The sequence below is a fragment of the Nyctereutes procyonoides genome, unplaced genomic scaffold (genome assembly GCF_905146905.1).
Source record: "Nyctereutes procyonoides isolate TBG_1078 unplaced genomic scaffold, NYPRO_anot_genome, whole genome shotgun sequence".
Lineage (NCBI taxonomy): Eukaryota > Metazoa > Chordata > Mammalia > Carnivora > Canidae > Nyctereutes > Nyctereutes procyonoides.
The window spans coordinates 2,130,631-2,152,315 of record NW_026575162.1 but is presented as its reverse complement, the minus strand read 5'-3'; the positions used below and the strand labels follow the sequence as shown (position 1 = coordinate 2,152,315).

Here is a 21,685-nt window from a genome sequence, read left to right as displayed (position 1 = left end):
TCAATTTATTGTAAAATCAAGTTACCAGCTCAAGAATAAATGCATAGGGAAAAGATGTTATATGCTACATTTGTTAGATGATAATGCTGAAGTATATGCCATTTGTAAATAACTAATCCTTACTGACTACTTCATTAGTAATACCTTTTAGAATGACCTAGTCTCAAAAAAAAAAAAAAAAAAGAATGACCTAGTCTCCGTATGGAACTCTAATGTATTTATAATAGGTCTCAGAGGAAAGGCAAAATTTGCTTGTCAGAATTAGGGGGTGATATGAGAATTCTCTCAAGTTATAGCTCACTCACCAGTAAATAAAAACTGCAATTACAAGACTAAATAACAAAAAAAGAGTAGTTAATACACTTTAGAACTGCCAAAATCCAGGAGAGAAAAAACACAAAGAAAAACAAATCAATCTTCAAATCAAAAGCTCTGTTAATAAATATGCAAATTAAAGCTCTTTCTACAAAAGACTAAATTTGTTTCTATGTGGAAAAAATAAAGTTGTTTCTACATTAGAATATTGAGGACATCCATAGCTTTATGTGCTGGTAACAAAAATACCCTGAATGATACAAGTAAACCTGAACAGAATCTGTAAGAATTAATATATCATAGACAAATGTAAGAGATACCATTAAGAATCCTAATAACCGAAAAACAATGTAGATGGTAAAAATAGTGTATTACTTATTTAATTCACACATACACCACTCTGAAAACTTCAGCAAATTTTGTCAGCCAATAAATTCTAGCTATGTTACAAATTTAGATCTTTTCTAAAATTTGAAAATCAGAAACTCTTCAATTAAAAATTGAAAATCTGCAATCATTCTGCTACCTAAAAGCTGAAATAAAGTTGAAGTAGTTATGGATCAAACTATTATTTATTGTTTCTCTTCTATTTCTTACATATACCTAGAAACACATAACTGCATCACATAATGTATACATATTTAATTAATCAAAATAATAATGAATATAATGTTTTAAAATCTTTTCCAAGTGTAGTCATTGACCCACAAAAGCATGGTATACAACACAACATATTTTATTAAAGAACAAAAATGTCTATGTAAAAAAAAAAGCAGATTATAGTATACCAACAGCACATATACTAAATAGAAAGGCAGTGTCTTAAAATATTTAAAAGAGAATATTTACTAACCTATAAAGAAACACTATAATTTTTTAAATAAAATACAAACTGGATGCTTAAAGAAGTATCCTTTAAACATCTAATAAATATTGTACACATAAATAATATAGGGCATTCTAAATTACAATTTTAATGAGATAAAATGAATCCCATTTATAAGATGAAAGGAAACCTGATTCTTTAATTGGATTATTACTAAGTACAACTTCCTAGGTATCAGATTTATAAAGGATACAGATGTAAACAATAAAGCAGCTATATATGTGGTCTTTTACACAATGATTTGACAAAATGTAGTGACCAAATAAACACAGTTCTATATGTATTTAAAATACTTACTTAGTATATGGTTAAGTATAGCACCATAGACAAAGAAGAAGAAAATGACTTATGTTCATGTCCTAATATCCATACAACAAGCTGTTCTTGGTTTACCTGATTACTGAGAATAGGAATACAAGTAAAAAGAAACTGATTTATTTCTGCCTGTGCCAAGAGAAAGGATAAAAGCCAGTATTCCAAACGATTTCTTTAACCTTTTTAATTTCCAATTGATAATTTCATTAGAATACACTAAATAACTCTCTTTAAGCTAACTGAAACAATTAAGTGCACCTACTATGCATATAATTTATAACCAAATGATAAACTAAATGAATTTCTCTTTGGAAGAGAAATTCATAACACTTGAAAAAGGATGTACATTTTTTTGAGATCAAGGTAACTCATAATCACTGCTATTTTTTTTATGTCAAAGAACATTTTGTTTAGACCTATGTCTATATAGGGTAAAATACTGACTAGAAATATACTACATCTATTCACTCAAAAAGAAAACGGACTAAATATTGAGAGAACTGATGGGCCGGGTTTCCTTGCTTTTTCATGATTTTTATGTAAAACTTCTGTAAGAAAAAGATCAAAAGAATTGATCCTTAATATTAACATTACTTAAATAAAATCTCACTAGCATCTTAAAACACCCACAAAAAACTATTAACAGTAGTGATAGATTCTTTCATTGGATAGTGCCCAATTATTTCAATTACTCATTTTAACAGAGAAAATGCTGGATTGTGGTCCATGAGTTAAATTACTTTTAAAATAATACAAGCTTGAACAAAATTCTGCATTCTACCAATATCAGAATAATATTTCATTATCAATAAAGACATATTTTATTCCTTCTATTTTACAATTTTAGTGCAAACTACCTATACGACCATTTTCTAAACAAAGTAATTAGAAAATGCACTTTATATCATATTTTACAAATAGAAGACTAAGGTGGAGATCTTCAATATATTTTCATTAATGCCCCTATAGACCACTATTTTTATCACAGGCAATAATGAATGAATGTGTGATAAGAAAGACAAAAATACTCTTTACATATGAAAGTATATTAACTGAAGAAAAGTATCTGGATAATTATTGAGTTTCAAATTCATATTTAATGATAACTTAAATAATGACACCAATTCAGTTAGCTACATCTGTAGCAGCCACATTACAAGATTCAAAGAGAAGCAAAAAAATAAAACATGAAATAAAAAGAATTCATATGAAAATACACAATTAAGGTCAAGTACCTCCTCACAGCATGAGAGAGTGATTAGACATTTCCATACCTGAAACATGTCTGCTTTGTTCTTTAATAAACTGATCTCCATCTGCTCATGCCCTTGGAAATTTTTCAGCAGTACAACCTGCTGTGCTCAAGCCCCACATAACTTTGTATTTCCCTGTTCATAATTAACTAATTATGCTCTAATCAATAGTGTAGATCCTGATTTTACAATGTAAATCAGATAAATGAGATAATAGCTGGGGGTCAATCTCATTTTATTTACAAAGCCCAGCATGAACATCCAATTTCATTACATCTTATGTACCTGAACAGCAGTGAATCTTATCAGCAGGCCTGCAGAAAGTCTTAGAGTGAGCACTGGGAGAAAGAGGCCTATGTTTTAATAAAGAAAAGTACTTGCAAACCATGTCCATCTCAGAAATATTTTTAATCACAATCCTTAATATTATGTAAATTTACAAAGTGCTGACCCAGATAGGTAGGAAAACTCTATCTTCATATGCATGCAACCCTAAAGCTGAGTCTCTTAAACAAGCTTCAGTTGTCGAAAACAATTTTAGAAAAAAAAAAAATTAAACATTTCATTCTACTCTGCTGTAGAAAGTCCTTCTATATTCCTTAAATAGATGTTGGTGAAATATTCATAAAATATTCCCATATTGTGAATCAAGTAAAATAGTGGTAAGTTTTGTCAATTAAGGAATATTGTTTAAAAAGAGTAGTCTCAAGTGATAGGATATAAAAACAAGGAAATGATTGTTATTTGTCAGTAATCTATTTTTAATGCCATAAATGTAAAATCAGATAAACATCAAATAATAAAAAAAATGATATTGGTATATAAGTGATACATAAATATCATTTCTAAACCTAAGATGGATAAAGGTTAAGGCTAACCTTTTTATGTTCAAACATAACCCTAATTTCTCACCTCTTTTTTAACAAAGGAATTATTAGTGAATTATGGACAAAGTCTATGTTCTCTGATTAATTTCTGTTATCTAAAATAGTGATGTCCCCGTAAAATCAGAATTAGAAACTAAAAAGTAAAAAATTATTTAAGTGAATTCATAAAAATAAAGAGATTGTAAGTGTTGTAGATGTAATTCCTACAACCTTATCTAGACAAGTATTTGAAAATCTAAGGGCTCTTTGAAGGACATTAACTCCATCTTCAATCAATCAATGTCAATCACAACACGATGACTCTCTTAAAAACAATTATATACAAATGGTTCTCAAAGTAGTGGTCCCTGGCCAGCAGTATTACTTAGGAACCTGTTAAAAATGCAAATTTTCAAGCCTCATCCTAGACGTATTGAATCAGAAACTGTAGGGAGACAGAGGAGGAGGGAGTAAGGTGAGGAAGAGGACAATAAGGAGGTGGAATAGCATAGCAATCTATGTTTTAACAAATCCTTCCTAAGATTCTGATGCACTATAAAGTTTGAGAACCACCATATATACTATTATGTCATTTTTCTTGTATTTTGAATCTTTTCATTTCCTTCCTGATATTTTAGTGTATTTTTCCTTTCCCTACCATATGAGAAATAGCCATCATTTACCTGTCATGTCCATTTTACACATCTGTGAAATATGCATCATTTAGTGCGTATTTTCTTTTTTTTTTTTTAGTGCGTATTTTCTTAAGGACACATTAATATCTCCTTTGAACAGCAATTGGACCAATTATGGAAAAGAATTCTATACTATAGAAATATGAGAGCACTTAGGAGATTATTAGGAGAAAATATTTCATTCTCCTCCCTTTAAAAGTCTTCTTACTCTGAATACAATTGCAGGACCAATGATCTTATGAATTATGATTTGTATTTATGATGTTTGACAAAGATTTTAGGCTAGCACCAAATATGGAATAGCAAATCTACCACTAAAGATTGTAAGATAGAGAAGGATAATGTAGCCTTCTAATTAGAACCAGAGTAGAAAAGTTTTTTATTAATAGTGACACCAAAACCACAAAGCTTAATGATTTCTCAAAAAATTTAAAATAAAATGACCACTAGTAATTTCTCACCATATATCAAAGGAGAGCCAGGAACATTAGCATATTCATTTAAGTAAATGGCAATCTGTCATTTTTCTCATAATCAGCTGCAATTAAGCAATAGTAATAATTATTGACTTTTTTTTAAGCTTAGGTTGAGATAATGAGTCCTTCCTTATTTCAAAAAAAAATCCTACTGGTTTGGCTAAAGGCTATTAATATTTTTCCTCCAATGTTAAAAGATTTTTTGATAAATTAATAATCTCAGTTTATACATATTTTATATACATATTACTGTTATTAAACATCTTATCCAATAATATGGTTCCTAACTGTAACTATAGATTACTAGCATACAGTAACTTTATACTTACACTTGCCTTTGATTATCTATATATAACATTGCCTACTCTACTCCTAAAGTTTAAACTATTTTCAATGCCACTATACCTGAAAAAGATGTCCAAACCACATTTATAAGTCAGGATATTCCAAGAGACATGTTAACAATTACATGTATATGTACATTTCAATTTCAGCCAAGAGTTTCTTCTAAATCAGTTCAAGATGAAGTGATGGAATATTCAACATATTTCTGTCGTTGATTTAAAACGGGATCATTAAAACTTGAAGATCAAATTTTAATTCTGCAAATCTCTGGAAAAATACAGATGTTGATGAAGATCTTTCAGCTGGCAGGTGGTATAGTCATTAAGTTTTGTATTTCCCTCCTTATTTCATAACCTCATATTTAAGGTCACCAAAAATTACTGAACACAGAAAGTTCATTTAACTCAATAAAGACTGAATAAATTTGAGTATTACTAAAAAAATATCTAGAGATCAACACAGATATATTTTACTAATGAGCTTAAAATCTCAAGTCGTAAACGTTTCATGCTAATAATATTAGTGCTTTCACACTAGGAGTAATGAGCCAAAACTGGAATGGCATATGCTTCACAAGTCTTTCATTTTTGCTGAATACTATAAATAGAAATAACCTTTAATATAAGAGTCTATATTTGTTTCCCAATGTAACATTTCACATATGAATATATGTATTAAGTTGGATGAAATAAAATAGCAGACTAGTGGAATGCATTGTCTTTCTTGTTTGTTACTGGTATTGTTCAACAACAACAGTGAGTAGCACATTGCATTTAAGTCCCACAGGCTTCCATAACTCTTCAGTAAGTCCAAACACTGTATATCATCATTTGCCAAAGAAGCATGAGGGAAAGACATTACTTAATAGGACAATTCTCACAAGACATCACCTACTATTTTTCAACAATGCACATATCAAGTGTTTCTGATTAGTGCAAGGAAAAAAAAAAGTAGAAGAAAAAATAGAAAAAAATCCACCCAGGCAAATTAACTGCCTTGTCAGTCCAAGCAACAAACCAATCAATTACATTCTATCCAAACCTGACAAGCAAAGGCAACTTTTTGAAGTGATAAGCTTATGGGAAGGACAAGATAGCTGTTCTCCTTTACTTTATGTACTCTATTGAGAGTGTTATCCACATTTTTAAAATCACACTTATAAAAGAGGTTTCCAGGATTGCCTCCGAGGATGAGCTGTGGCAGAGTTGGGTCTCATGAAGGGTATCTACACAGTAAAGTGATAAGAAAAGAACATTAACATTTAAAGATCATAGCAGCTCTGTACTATGTCTTATGAAACATACTAACAATACCACAGTAGATTCAAATAACATGATTTGGTCCAAAGAGATAGATACCCTAAACCTAAATGCCATGATCTTGTATAGGTTAATGGTTAAAATGGAATCATTTTATCCTTTAAAACATTAAGTTGCCTCCTCTTGTATTATTATTATTGTTACTATTAGTTTTAGTTGTCAAAATAAATCTATCTTAACTAAAACAAAAAATAAAATATAAAAATGTTGAGTTTATATTTATATAAGCAAACATGTATTTCATCAATAAATGTTTCAAAAAATAGCAGTTTGCTCTTTTTTCTTCAACTATGGAAATTTAATAATGCCTGAGAAACTATGCTAAAGGCATACTGAATGCAACTGTGCTGGAAACAAGTACACCTACTATGTTACAACGCTGGTTCTGCTCAACTTACAGAGTCTCAGGGAGGAAATTTTCAAATGATTCTTAGCCTCTGTGCCTACATTGCCTTCCTTTGTTAAGGAATTGTTTGGTTACAATTGTAAAAAGTATATCCCAAACTAGCAATTTTAGTGAACTGTGCAACAATGATGGCAGAGAATATACCTCACTATAAAGACCTGGTAGGTTATGAATGCACTAATTTTAACTAGACTTTCAAAACTCACTCATGTGCATTTATTTCTTAAAACTCTTTCTAGTGTTTCTTGTATTTATTTCACTTGCAACATGTATTCATTTGCTACCTTCATACATTTATTTTCAGAGGAAAAATGTTAGGTGCTTAGTGATTAGAAGAACATTTTTTTGTGATAAAAACAGAAATTTGTTTATTTCCTTCAGATATCTATGCCTATGTAGATGAGGTGAAACTATCAAAGTAATCATACATCATAGAGAAATTTCATTTTAATATTTAACTATTAGAAAGATGTGTTTAATGCTTCTAAGTTCCATTGAGAAAAAGAAAGTGAAAAGTGGCACAATCACAGACAAATACAGCACTATTGAGAAGAGCTACCATGCCAGGCTGAATATTTCCAAAGAAAGCAAAACAAAAGTACACAAGAAAAATAAGAATATAATGTGAAACATAGCTTTCAGAGAAATGTTCTTATCGACATATGAGAAATAAACAGAAAGAGTTGAATTCCCTTGCCAAATAACAAGGAAATAGGGAGAGCTGAATTCCCTTGCTAATAACTTTTCTCAGTGCTTCAGTCTCTAAGTGAAGAGCTTTAAGCACATTCTGAATGTGATATTCTGAGAAGTGCTTTGACTGCAAGTTAAGAACTACTACATAAGCATAATGCAAGAGGAAGCAACCACATCATTTACCACAGAAGTGTAATTAAATCTTAATTACATGCACAAATGATGGAGACTAGCAGACAACCCAAAAGACATATCTGCATTTAACTTCTGATAGGAATTTGAACATAGAAACATTAGACATCGAAATCTGTTTAAACCCCAATAAAAATTCTAAATTTCACTCTAACTTTGAAAAAAAGTAAAATTTTTGCTGATATTCCTCTATCCTAAAATTTCACTGAATATTCCAAATTTCCCTTAAAGCCAGAATAAACAGTATGACTTTTTTGGCTACTGTCTTCCTAGGACAAAAGCCTATGTGGTCATTTACATCAGATATCAAGTCGTGGCTTTGTATTTATTCTGTATGTATCTAGTAAGTTTACAAATTCTGTAACAAAAAGGAATGTAGTATTTTCAAAGGGCTTCCTTAATGTATGTACCAGTAGTCTGTATCTTATATAGTTGGAATTGCCTGCCAAGAAGCATTTACTTCTTCTGACCCAACAAAGTCAAATACGCTAAAGCAGTGTCATCTGGAGAGGAAGTATACCTAATGATTAGAACATAAGCTACACAGTCAAGAGACTACCTAGACTCAAACTCTAAACCCACCACTTTTCAGTTGTATGATGTTGGACAAGTAATTCTTCTCAGTTCACTCACCCATAAAATAAGAATAAAATCTGTATCTATTTCCTGGAATTGCTATGAGGATTACATGAGATAAAATACTGAAAGCACTAGCATACTGACTGGCCCATAAAAAGTACTCTGTAAGTCTCAGAAACTAATACGATTTATCAAATGGTATAAGAGTATTTACTGGATGTGGAAAATTATTTTTTAATACATAATCTATATAATTTCAATATATAATTGGAACAATTTCTATTTCATAATGCTTGGTATCTCTGTACCTTAGTTACCTAATTTCCAAAATGGAGATATGCATACCTCAGTAAGATTGTTGTAAAAACATTTGAATGAGATGATAAATTTAGAGAGCAAAGAATAGAGTCTGGGGCATTATAAACATCTAACATTAGTATTATCTAAATTCCCAGTCCAAAAGGCTCTAAAATAACATTTTTCTAGGGTTCAGTTATAAAAGTTAAAAATATGAGATTCTTATACATTATTATCTAGATATAAAAATATATCAACTCCAAAATTTATATCCAATGGTATTTTCAGATTTATTTCATCTCTAATCATTAATATTGTTTATTTCATATGTCCAAAACAATGCAAAACCAATACAAATCAAAACCTTGTTATAGAAGGAACAGATGAAACAGGATGTTTGATTAAAAAAAGAAAAACCAGAAAATATAGTTGGTTTCTAATAATAGAACTTGGATTATCCTTGTTTTGTATGACTCCAAGGACTGAAATTATTAAGGAGAGACATGTCAGTTCACCTGGGGAGAGAAATTGCCAAAGGTCCGACCTGCCTCAAGAGGAAATGGGTTACTTACACACTCCTCTCTCTGGCAGAGCTATCTCCCTGTCACTTAGTAGTGATACTGGGCAGATGATTGAAGTATCAGATGGATGGTGGGATTACAGGTTTTGAGATCCTTGTCAGGACTGCACAGTGTTTGTTTTAAAATCTCTTCAAGTTACAAAAGTTACAAATTTTGAGAAAAAATAAGATTGATGCTTTTATTATACGGATGAGAAAATGACTTCAGAGGTAACTTAATTCAAAGTCATTCATGTAGCCAAAAGCAGAACTATAGCGAGAGTCCCAGTCCAAACAACTGAATGTATAATAGATAGTCCCCTCTGCATAACTTAAAATATTAAAACATTGCAATGGAAAATAAGTAAAAAATTTCAAAACCAAATTTTACTGAAAAATAGATGAATGAATGAGAAATATTTCACTGCTATAGATGCTTGAAATTATGATGTTTACTACTCTAAAATTGCTTACTCCAGAAATACCACACTTCACTATGTAATTAATATATACCACGTTCAGGCTTTTGTTTTCTTTAAATACAAATTACTTGTTTATAATGTATTTAATGTATTTAATTTAAAAAGAAAAATAAAATTTAAAAATTCAAACACTGATAACATGTAACATAAAAATATTTATAGAATCATACAAAGTTAAAGGTTAGATGTTTTAATTAATATATACTTAAAAGTCAAAGAATGTCAAATTAAATATTGAATGTGTAAGGCAAATTAGCCATCCTACACATCTAACAAAATTGATTAAATCAACTTAATTATAAAAGAAAAATAAACAGTAAACATTTTCTTTTTCATGTAAATTTTATCAGAATATCACCTTAATAAGAAAATTTCAGTGGTAGATGAGTTACTTTTATTATCCAAATATGAATATTGTAAAAATTAAACATCTCTTCCCAAATTTTTGCTAGCAGAAAATCATTCTTAAAAAATAGCTAAGTAAAGTTTCTTTCACCAGACCAAGTTTATTTTCTAATTTCCTCTTTAGGATCTAATCTCTTTATGACATATAATACAGAATCATTTTATGTTCAAAGAGATTAACTTAAATCACTGATGATGGCTTTTTATAAAGTCAGGTCTAAGGCAAAGAGGCAACATTCTTGGTGGTAGGGATGATCAAGTAACTTCTAAGAGCAGTGATATAAAGCATTCAATTTTAAATTTTACCTACTGTGTCCATAAGACAATTCTATTATCTTGAGTTTGTTCAGTAAATGTTCATGACAGACCTGGAATAATTCATTTGGAGAAAAATGTAAAGTACAGTAGGGTCTAGTGGAGAATAAAGAAGTAGAAGAACACATGGCCTACTCTGAATATTAGGGAGGATACTGGTGGGCTTTCTACAATGACTACAGTTGAGGTTTAAGCCATTTTATCAGGCAAGCAAAAGACCCAAATTTTGGAGGAATTGAATTTATTAGAGCTACAAAATGCAGTTATACACTAGCAATAAAAATGAATAGAGCAAAAGCAAACAGGGTGGAATCCACGGAGGTCTAATCATAAGTAAGAAACACAGAAAGAAGGCAAAAGAAAACACTGAAGCAGCTAAGTAGAGAAGAATGAAACAATAACAGAGTAGAGAACAATGAAACAGATATTGAGAAAGATCTCAAGGAAGCCACAAGAATGAAAATGGGCGGGAATGGATATCAAGAAATGCTATGATGGGAAATTATTCCCAAAGTATTCTGATACTGGTAGTTTTCAAATAATACACTACAGCTATATTTAAAACTTTTTTAGAACAAAATCATTGTTTTAAAAGATTTTATTTATTCACGAGAGACACACAGAGAGAGAGGCAGAGACATAGGCAGAGGGAGAAGTAGGCTTCATGCAAGGAGCCTGAGGCAGGACTCCATCCCTGAGCCAAAGGCTGATACTCAACTGCTGAGCCACCCAGGTATCCCAGAACAAAATCATTATAATTATATGAATAAAAGTAAATATACTAAGATTTAATCCTATATGCTATAAGATTAAAGGAAATATGCTATAAGATTAAAGGAATTTAACCTCTCATTTTTGAATTTTTTGTATGTATATTTTTATAATGAACAGCAGAACTTCAAATATGTTTCCATGTACCTAAGTTTCTTTAATTAATAGATTTTATTTTTCAAACAGGCTTAGGAAAATTGAGTAGATATACAGAGATACACACACACACACACACACACACACACACCTCCCTTTAAATTTAAATGTTAAAGTCTTCAATTTTATATAATAGACACTTCTGATAGCTCAGGGATAAGAAAAAAATGAAAAAGAAGAATGCTGGATAGAAATAGAGGAAGAAATAAGCATGCTAAGATTTAAGAATGTGCACACTTCATTGATTCTTATTCAGAATAATGATATTGGACCAGTCTCTAAGTTAGAGACAAGGAGATTAACCCTAGACTTTGAGAATTTGAAGAGAAGGGAGGCTTTCAGAGGAGAACTGAACTAGCCTCCATTGCCTCTGGCATTCAAGGTGTGTTTTAAGATTCTTAAATTAATTGTGAAGAAGTAAAATAATACTTGAAGAGTGTTTGTGATACATTAAGGATGCATACTGTAAACCCTAGGGTAAATATTAATTCTTAAAACAGGGTCAAATTAATAAGACAACAATGGAGATAGAATGGAATCATAACAAAATATCCATTGCAAAAGTAGGCAGAAAAAGAGAATAAAAAATAACAAAGAACAATTGAAATAAATAGCAAAAAATACCAAGATGGTAGATTTAAATTCAACCATATCAATAATTACATTAACTCTAAATGATGTAACCCAGTAAAAGACTGAGATTGTCAAACTGGATAAAATATCAAGTTCCAACTACATGCTGTTTACTAGAAATCCAATCCATTTTAAATAAAGTCTGCCTTTTGGAGTGTGCATGCAAGTATGGAGATACATATGCATCTCATATTAATTATAAGCATAATGCTATTTTTAAGCATAAGGATATGGATAGTTAAAAGTAAAGAAGGGTAAAAGATATACCATGAACAGCAATCAAAAGCTTATTGGAGTGCCTAAAGTAACATTAGATGAAATAAGCTTCAGAACAATAATGTTACCAGAGATTAAAAAGAGCATTACATTGATAAAGGAGTCATTTTACTAAGAAGAAATAATGTATGAAGCAAATACTAATAAAACTGAAAGATACATACAATTCTACAATTAGAGTCAGAGACTTTAATACTCTTCTCATAGTAATTAATAGTACAAGTACATAGAAAATAAATAAATATAAAACTACTTTAACAACGTCTCAACCTACTTTTATAGAACATTCCATTCAACAAGAGATGAATACACAATCTTTTCAATTGCACATAGAACCAGACATATCATATTATAAGGCCATAAAATAAACCTCAATGAATCTGAAAGAATTGAAATCATATAAAATATGCTTTTTATACCATTTTGGCCAAGAGAACTGTATTTGCTCCTTAAAGGCTCTAAAAGTCAAAGATCAGTTTCAATGAGGAGATAACGAGGTTCCTGGTCTTATGAGATCCCTACATAAACATAGCTCCAGTATAAAGACTTTAAAAAAACCAACTCTTTTGGGTTTGGATCAGTGAATATGTTAGCATATGCAAAAAAGGCAGGGAATATTTAAACTCTGAGGTATCATGCCTATATTATTCACCGCTGTTTTTTTTTTCTTTTTGAGAGAGAGAGAGAGAGAATCTCAAGTAGGCTCCACACCCAGCATGGAGCCCGACACAGGGTTTGATCTCACAAATCAAGAGTTGGATGTTCAACTGACTGAGCTACTCAGACACCCCTAGTCACCTCTGAATTTCTGGAACTAAGAGCAGCATCTGGTGCAAGGAAACACAAAATAATTATTTGCTGAATGAATGCTTGTTTAAAATCTTTCCCCAACAGTTGGAACTGAGTACAATGAAAGGGTGAATCTAAGGGCCAAAGAGAGAACTGGCACAGGTGCTATTAGGTAGCTAGTATCTGTGAAGCTTTGTAAAGCCACAGATGCCTAAATTCTACTCCACAGATTTAGAATCTAACAGAATGAGATTCTCCAAGAGTGGAATTTTTCTTTTTATTTATTTGGGGTAATTCTTTCCAAAGGTGATTTGCATCCCTAACAAGCTTAGAAACATATCTTACGGCTTCAGCTAAAAGGACTTTTGGAATAAAGCAGTAGTTCTCGAAGTATGCCCAAACCATCAGAATCAGCATTAATTAGGAATTTGTTATAAATACAAATTTTCGGGCACCGCCCTAGAATATCCAAAACAAAATTCTGTGGCTTACTATTCCTGTCAGGTGGTTGAATGTACCCTAAAGATAAAGAACTTCCGCTTAGAGCAAATAGAGCTAATATGAAGAAAACACAAAGAAAGAGGCACAGAAAGGAGGTTAAATTAATAATAATAATAAAGAGGGCAGGAGACAAATTACAAATATTTCATAAGTTTACTTAAGGTAAACTTGAAATGCAACTACTCAAAAATAAATTTTATTTACATGGAGATATTTTGGTCAGTAAAACAAATCTTTAAAAATCCCCACAAAATACCATACTACATCTTGAGATATCCTACATGGCAGTTAAATTTCTCTGGACTCAGCCTGTGACACAACTAAGCCAAGGATATCTATACCCAATTCTTTCAGTTCCTCTATTCTTTCCCCACCTCCCTCTTTTTTTTCCTCCAATTCCTCCATTCTTACAGAACATGGTTTCCTACTAGCCCTTCAGTATCCATTTAGAGACACAGTCATTTACTTAAAAGTAAAGGTAGTAAAGTTAGGATTGGATACTTGAGTTGTATAGAATAAATCTGTAACAGTTACCAAATCTATTTCCAGAGTTTGATTCCTCTCTATATTCATAACCCCATAACTTAAAATGTATTCTGTAAACTAATTAACACTCCTAAAAATAAACCTCACAATATCCCCTATAACACCATTCATCTACTGTATCTGTATCCAATAATAAATATGGCCACTCATCTTTCTGTTACTAGTATCACCATTTTTTCCAACTAGTTATCTTAAAGTCAGTCAGTTGAGTTAAAGTCAGTCATTCTTTAAGGAGTATTTCCAGGATCCTCTAAATTCTTATGTCTCTTATATATCCTCCATATAACAATTGATGGATGAATAAATGAATGGATTTTAATATCCTTAATAAATAGGAGACAGAAAAAAAAGAGACTAAACACGAGAATCTTATTTTTAAAAAGAATATTAAAAAATAGATTTCATAGTCTATTTACAAATGAAAGCTTCAAAAGAATAGCCAAAGAAATCGTTGGGCAGTGTGCTCAATGTTCTAAATGAAACTCAACTTTCCTTTTAAAAAGATCTACATTTACAGGCCATGTCACAACAAGGTCCTTGATATATCTAGGCAATTTTTCAATTCCTTAGTAAATGATATAAATGAGTACCTGACAAGAGAAATTTGGGTCTGGAAGATTTCAGTCACTTAAAAGGAAAGTTACTGACTGATGTAATTTCACTTAGATGGGACTGAATCCCATTGATTTAGTCTTTCCTAGGCCTATCTTCCTTGTGCAGCTGTCTGTGTCAATCTGATTTACTGAGCAATTACAGGGAATATCTACCAGTTTCTTTCAAATCAGAACTCCTCCTCCACTTCCTATTATTTGGAGAGAACATACTTAAAGAGCTACTTTTATATAGTTCAATCTATCAATTCAAAGTGCTCAAATGGTTGCCTATTTATGAACTAAACCACATTTAGGATCCTTGGATTCGTGTATTATCTTTATACAAAAAAAATATATACAAAGAATGCATGAACAATTTTATGCCTAGTCACATTACACAGTCACATTTTTAATCGTACAGTCAGAAGGTAATGCTCAACCATTCTTTCTTTTATCCATAATACATTCCTCAAACTTAGGTCCAAATATTTTAGGAATACATACATACATACATACATACATACATAGAAACATACAGTACCTCATTTAAAACAATATTTCCAGAGTTCTGAATTTTACCTTTTAAAGAAACCAGAGTATTTAGACGAGGTTCAAAGAAAACTATGAGGAATTAAACAACTGATATAGTACCTATGAGAGGAAAACTGAAGAAACTAGGTAATTCACTTGCTTTTTTTCTAAATTTCTTCCTCTCTCTTTCACCAAAGAACTAAAGTAAGGGTACAATAAAAAATTTTAAGAATAAAAAATAAAAATAAAAACTTCCATTAAAAGGCTATGTAACTCATTTCTAGGAGAGAATTAAATATAATAACCAACTTGGAAAAATGAAAGAAGTATTGTCTTGGAGAGAGATAAGAAATTCTGGAAAAGATATGTTAATTTTCAGAAAAGGATACATTCAAGGAATAAAGGTTACAAGAACATTTAAAAAAAACACACAAAAATGCAGGGTTTTAAAGAGAAAAATCCAAATTTAAAATCATAGTCTGATGAAAAGGTCAATTGAACAAAAGCATAAGACTCTAAGAGACATTCAGTACAGGGTGACAAGTATGAAATCACAGAAGCCTGCATAAGCTCCTAATGTAATAGAGACTAAATTTGCTTGAAAAGTAGGAGAGAGGGTTAAATAAAAAATTAACAAAAAAATGAACAAAACAAAGAATTAAAGCAAGTGTTAAAAGGTATGTTGGAATTTATCGGGCAGAGAATATGTGGAATAAAATTTGAGGCAGAAAGAAAGTACAGAGGAATTTTTAAAGAGTATGTCAGAAAAGCTTCTCCATGGCACTCACGGATAAGCAACAGGGGTCTGGACAGTTTTCTGGAGATCCTCTTAAAGTACTTAAGCAAATAGATGACATAAGTATGTAATACAGAAAGAAAGCTGTGGATGCATTAACTGGAGAAAAAAGAAGCTATAAGGAGGGGGGAATTTTAGAAAGTTATCCGCAAAAGTTCACACATGACAGACAAAGGCTAAAACTGAGGCAGTAGAAGTGAAGATACAAAATGACGGCATAGACATAGCAGGTACAGACTGCGACAGATATGTGACTGGCTATACTAGTAGGGAGAGTCTGGCTAGAATTAAGAATTTTGAGTATTCCAAATTAAAAATAGAAAATACCAAATGATCCAGTAATCCCACTAGTGGGGATTTACCCAAAGAAAATGAAAACACTAATTCAAAAAGATACATGCACCCCGTGTCTACTGCAGCATTATTTACAACAGTCAAGATATGGAAGCAATCCAAGTGTCCATTGATAGATGAATGGGTGTGTGTGTGTGTGTATATATATATATATATATATATATATATAGAGAGAGAGAGAGAGAGAGAGAGAGAGAGAGAGTGAGTATTACTCAAGACATAAAAAGGTATGGAATCTTGCCATTTGCAACATTTTAACCAAGAGGGTATTCTGCTAAGTTAAATAAGTCAGAGAAAGACAATTACCATACGATTTCACTTATATGTGGAATCTAAAAACCAAAACAAATGAATAAACAAAAGGCAGAAACTACCTCTTAAACATGGAAAACAAACTGATGGTTGACAGAAAGTTGGGTGGTAGGGGGATGGGCAAAATGGGTGAAGAGGAGTAGGAGACACAATCTTCAGTTATGGAATAAATCAGTCACAGGGATAAAGAAGGTACAGCAGAGGGAATATAATGAATGATACTATAATGGAATTGTATGGTGTCCGATGGTAGCTACACCTGTGGTGAGCATAGCATAATGTATAGACTTGCTCAATCAGTACTATGCACACTGAAACTAATGTGACATTGTATGTCAACTATAATTCAATTTAAAAAAAAGAACACAAAAAAATTTTCAGGGAATTCAGTATTAATCGGAAAACTGAAGATATGTAAAAGATGAAATCACCTGAGAATGTGAAGAATGATAAAAGGATATTGGACAAAATGTTAAGGAACACTAACATGAGCAGGGAAGGCAGAGTGAGAGAAGTCTACAAAAGGCCTATCCAGAGAGATAGAATACATAGGAGAATGCCATGTTTTGAGAGCTGAAGAAAGTAATCAATGGAGAAGAACAAGTTGAAGATATAGGAGTAGGAAATCATCTGAGTTGAGGAGAATGGGATCCAGGGCACTGGTAGAAATAGTACCTTCAAAAGGAAAAAGGATCACCTTGTCTAGGTGTACTGCTATTAAAAGAGGAGAGATTAAGGGTGACAGATGAGATGCCTATGGATATCTATACACTTATAGGTAAGCTATAGGTTACATATCAGAAAGTTTGTGCAGTTCTGTCTGATGGGTTCTGTTTTCTATGTGAAGCAGGAGATGAGGTCACTGTTTAACCATGAAGAAAGAAGAGGTGTTAAGATGAGGTTAGGTTCATAAGGAGAATGGAAATAGATGCTGTCAGCAATCAATGTTCAAGTTGACTAGGAAAACATGGAAGCACTGCCAGACAATACTGGGGGCCTAATTTATAATGATCAGGTATGCCAAAATATATATACTTATATACGAATCAATAAATTGTTTATACCTCAATAAACATCCTTTCACTCTTAGTATTTTGTTCCTTAGCTAACTAAAATTATGTGTATAAAAATTTATTTAGCCTATCTTTAGTGTCTTTTTTTGAGGAGGAATTTGATTTCATTTGAATATTTTTTCCCTAGGAAATGATCATTTCTGAGCAAAGGTTAATGTTAGGTCTGATCATACCCATTTTTTTTTTATGTTTAGTCTTTTTGTATGTGTGTCAAATAGGGTTGTATTTAAATATTAAATTCATGTAATTAACTTACATAACATTTTGTAAAAAGTTTTTACTGTATTACTCACAATCCTACCATAGTAAAAAAAATAAAAATAAATAAAAACACATGCTCATTTTTATTCCCTTCGAATCTCTAGCTATCTATATTTAACAATTTAGTGGCATATACTTATGTTCAAAAATAGGCTTCTTCATTCCTATGTAATTCTGTTGTAATTTATAAAAGATATCTAATACTTTTGTTATCCTGATTTGCATCATTTACCTCAGATATACCATTGTTTAAGCTGCTTTTTTTGTAATTTGGGGGTTTTGAGGCAGATCATTTTCCTACAATGAAATGTACTTTTATATAGCTTTTATTCTTTGAGTAAACCTTTTTGACATATTCTGAGGAGAAAGATTATTATGATGAAATGTAAGAATATTATGTAATTAACACAAAGCAGTAAAAGAATTGATTTTTCCCCTTAAAATGAAACAGTATATAATAAGTATATGAAACATACTTAACTTATAAAAGATATTTTTTAAATGCCAGAAAATAAAAAATATTATGTTATTCATCAGTTGTTAGTGTTTGATATTTGACAATCTGCAACTAATACATGTTAGGAAATAGGCTATTTTTACATATGCATGTATGTGTGTGGCCAATAAAAAAATTTCCTTCTAGGGGCAGCCCCGGTGGCGCAGCGGTTTAGTGCTGCCTGCAGCCTGGGGTGTGATCCTGGAGACCCTGGATAGAGTCCCATGTCGGGCTCCCTGCAGGGAGCCTGCTTCTCCCTCTAGACATGTGTCTCTGTCTCTGTCTCTCTCTTTCTCTCTGATTAAATAAATAAATAAATAAATCTTTTTAAAAAATTTCCTTATAAAGTTGATAATAATGACAATCTTATAAAGTTAAATTTTACACTGAAGGAAGTAAGCAGTATTCTACCAGAAGTTAAAGCTTATAAAATTATATCCTACAAATAATTCTGGGTGATTTATAATCTTTATGTTAGTTTAAAGATGTACATGTTATTTTATTTTTTCTTTTCGCCTCCAGTTAGGTTCTGGAAATCATCACAATTTTCCTAAATTATTCATGGTTGGATTTTATTTTTACATATTTAAAATGCTCACCTGATACCAGAAAAGAGAGTCAAAGTTAGAGTCTTATACATTCACATATATACTAATGAAGCTACAACATAAAAAGTACTGGAAGTTAAATAGATTGCTGGTAGGTATAATTCATGTCAGCAAGAGCCACTAAAAAAAATACCTGCACAGGTAAACAAGTCAATCACTGGAGTGAAATAAAAGAATAAAGTACTATATCAAAGTACCTATACCAACAAAACAAAACAAACAAATCCCAAAAAAAGAGAAAAAAAGCAGCACAGTGCTTTCTATTGCCATGGAATTACTCCAGGAAGCAAAATTAGAAGTTCTCAATCTGTTAAATTTAGGATCAGAGTAAAAAGGAAGCCCAGTTACATATTACAAATCAAATTGTAGTCTTATTTCCTCTATCCTGACCAAACTAAAGTACAGTCAGACTTAATTTAGCTGACTCTACATTACCCAAGCAGTTAAAATCAGCAAAAACTAACAGTTTTTCAGATTAAAGATACTTCCGATTTCAATGAAATAGGTACTAAATTAGAAACACAACAGGAATATTAAGAGTAATAAAATTCATGTAAGAATTTTAACATATACCTAACTCATAGAACAATACATTTTGTTCATGTTCAAAAATTAACTGAATTACTACACAAATTATATTAAAATTGATGACAAAAACTACCATCTCAATCTAAATAAGGCTTCACTGTTTTATATATAAAATAACTAAGTTCCCAGTAGCATTTGATGACTATCACTCTTAAAATATTAAATAAGAGCCACTTTATTTAAAATCTATAGGTTCTTATTCTCCTCAGATGTGTAAAGGGCATACTATGTGATCAGCACTGAGTCTGGGATTGGGATTATTAAAACTTCCTTGCTTTAATTTTTTAGATATACTATTTACTCACTGAGAATCATGGACTGACCAAGACATACAGACTACATATAAACAAGTGAGAAACCCGCATTCCAGAGAAAAAGGGGAGGTCATATTAGGTAAAAGGATACAACATAAAGTAAAAGATGGCATGAAAGTAACAGGCAAGTTTTAATAGGGAGCAATAGCCTGCAATGGTTTGAATAGATGTCATCTGTTGTTGTGAATATCCAGTAATAAAGATAAAAATTGAACTAAGGTCAGTTTCGGAGCACCTTATAAGTCATGGTATAGACTTGATTTACCTTGCAAGAAATGAGAAGTTGCTGGACAAGTACAAGTATAACATGAACAAATACATTCAGACAACTAGATAAAGACTACAGACATTCAAACTAATGAAGGTGCTTGTTACTGCAACAGACTAGGAGGGGGTTGATGAAGGTATATAATCATGATATATTTTTATTCATTTAATCCTCATAGCAATTATATGAGATAGAAATGATTGTTATTCCGTTTACAAATGAGGAAACTAAAGCACAGAGATTATAAAACCAAATCAAAGTCATAACTCATTAAGCGTTGGGGGAAAGATTTGAACCCAAATAACTGGGCTCCAAAATTCAAGCATTTTAACCACTATTTTGCTATTGAGAACTAGAATAAAATACTGCATAATAAAACCCAAAAGTTTTAAGAAGTAAGGTTGGTCACTAATGTTATTTGCTGACATAAGACCAAATGCAATGAGTACTTAAAAATTAAAAAGGCCATTAAATTTAGCATTTCATGTTCACCAGTGACTTCTTCGACACAAATGATAAATTTTGCCTTAGGAATCAATCACCAAACATACATTCAACTTAAGATACCAAACACTACACAAAAGGTTTAGAACATTAACGAGTAGCTTTAACATGCTTTAAAATTTAGTTTTAATAAATAAAATTTAGTAAATAAAATTTGTTAGATAAAATTTATTTTAACTTAGAATAGAGTCTGAAAGCTAATAAATTATGTTTTTAAATAAAAAAAAGAATATGGCATTCTAGTAAAACAAAATAACATTTTTATATTAGGCCACCACCAAAATGTAAAGGAAAAAAATATTCTTAAATAGCACAGTATTTCAGCAGATATTTAAAAATATTTGAAGCAAAATTCCACATAGGTCATTTACAAGGCAAAGACAAATAATATGTGGTGCCTGCCTAAGTAATGTATATTAGCTGGCCATTTCATAATAACATGTCAGATTAGTTTTTTTTCAGACACACATATTACGACAAAGAAAAATTAAAGTTGTGATTTGGCAAAAAGTACCATTAGCAGACAAAGCACATACATACAAAAAAAATGAAAGAAAGTATTTGCAACTTACACAAAGTTGCAATACAAAGATATGTGATAAACTCATTTTTAAGTACGGAAAACACCTAATAGACAAAAGAGGCACAGGAAACAGAAAGACACCACATCAATGAGAAAACCCAGATGGTGAATGGCTAATCAATATGTGATAAATCCTCAGTCTCATAGGTAGTCACAATATATAATCAAAATGCCAATTTCTAACCACTGGATTGTTAAAAATCTGTGTGATGATATTCTCACACATTCGTATCTACTGGGTAATGAAATAATTGTATATTAAAATGCAAAGTGCACACACTGTATATTTAATAAGCATATTCTTTGGTCTAGTAAACTCACTTTGAATAGAAAT

At 31.2% G+C, this 21,685-nt stretch overlaps 1 protein-coding gene across 2 annotated transcripts in view; it reads right to left on the bottom strand.

Moving 5' to 3' along the window:
* The window catches only part of PHF14 (PHD finger protein 14), a 217,288-nt gene that overhangs the window by 64,188 nt on the left and 131,415 nt on the right, over positions 1-21,685 (bottom strand). Inside the window, exon 17 of one of the 2 annotated variants that reach the window (XM_055314890.1) lies at positions 1,268-6,376. The exons of the other annotated variant lie outside the window; for it this stretch is intronic. Within the exon in view, the coding sequence (XP_055170865.1) occupies positions 6,364-6,376 (13 nt within the window). The 3' untranslated portion in view covers positions 1,268-6,363. Of the gene's footprint in view, positions 1-1,267; positions 6,377-21,685 lie in introns of those variants that run through there. 2 annotated transcript variants of the gene reach the window in all.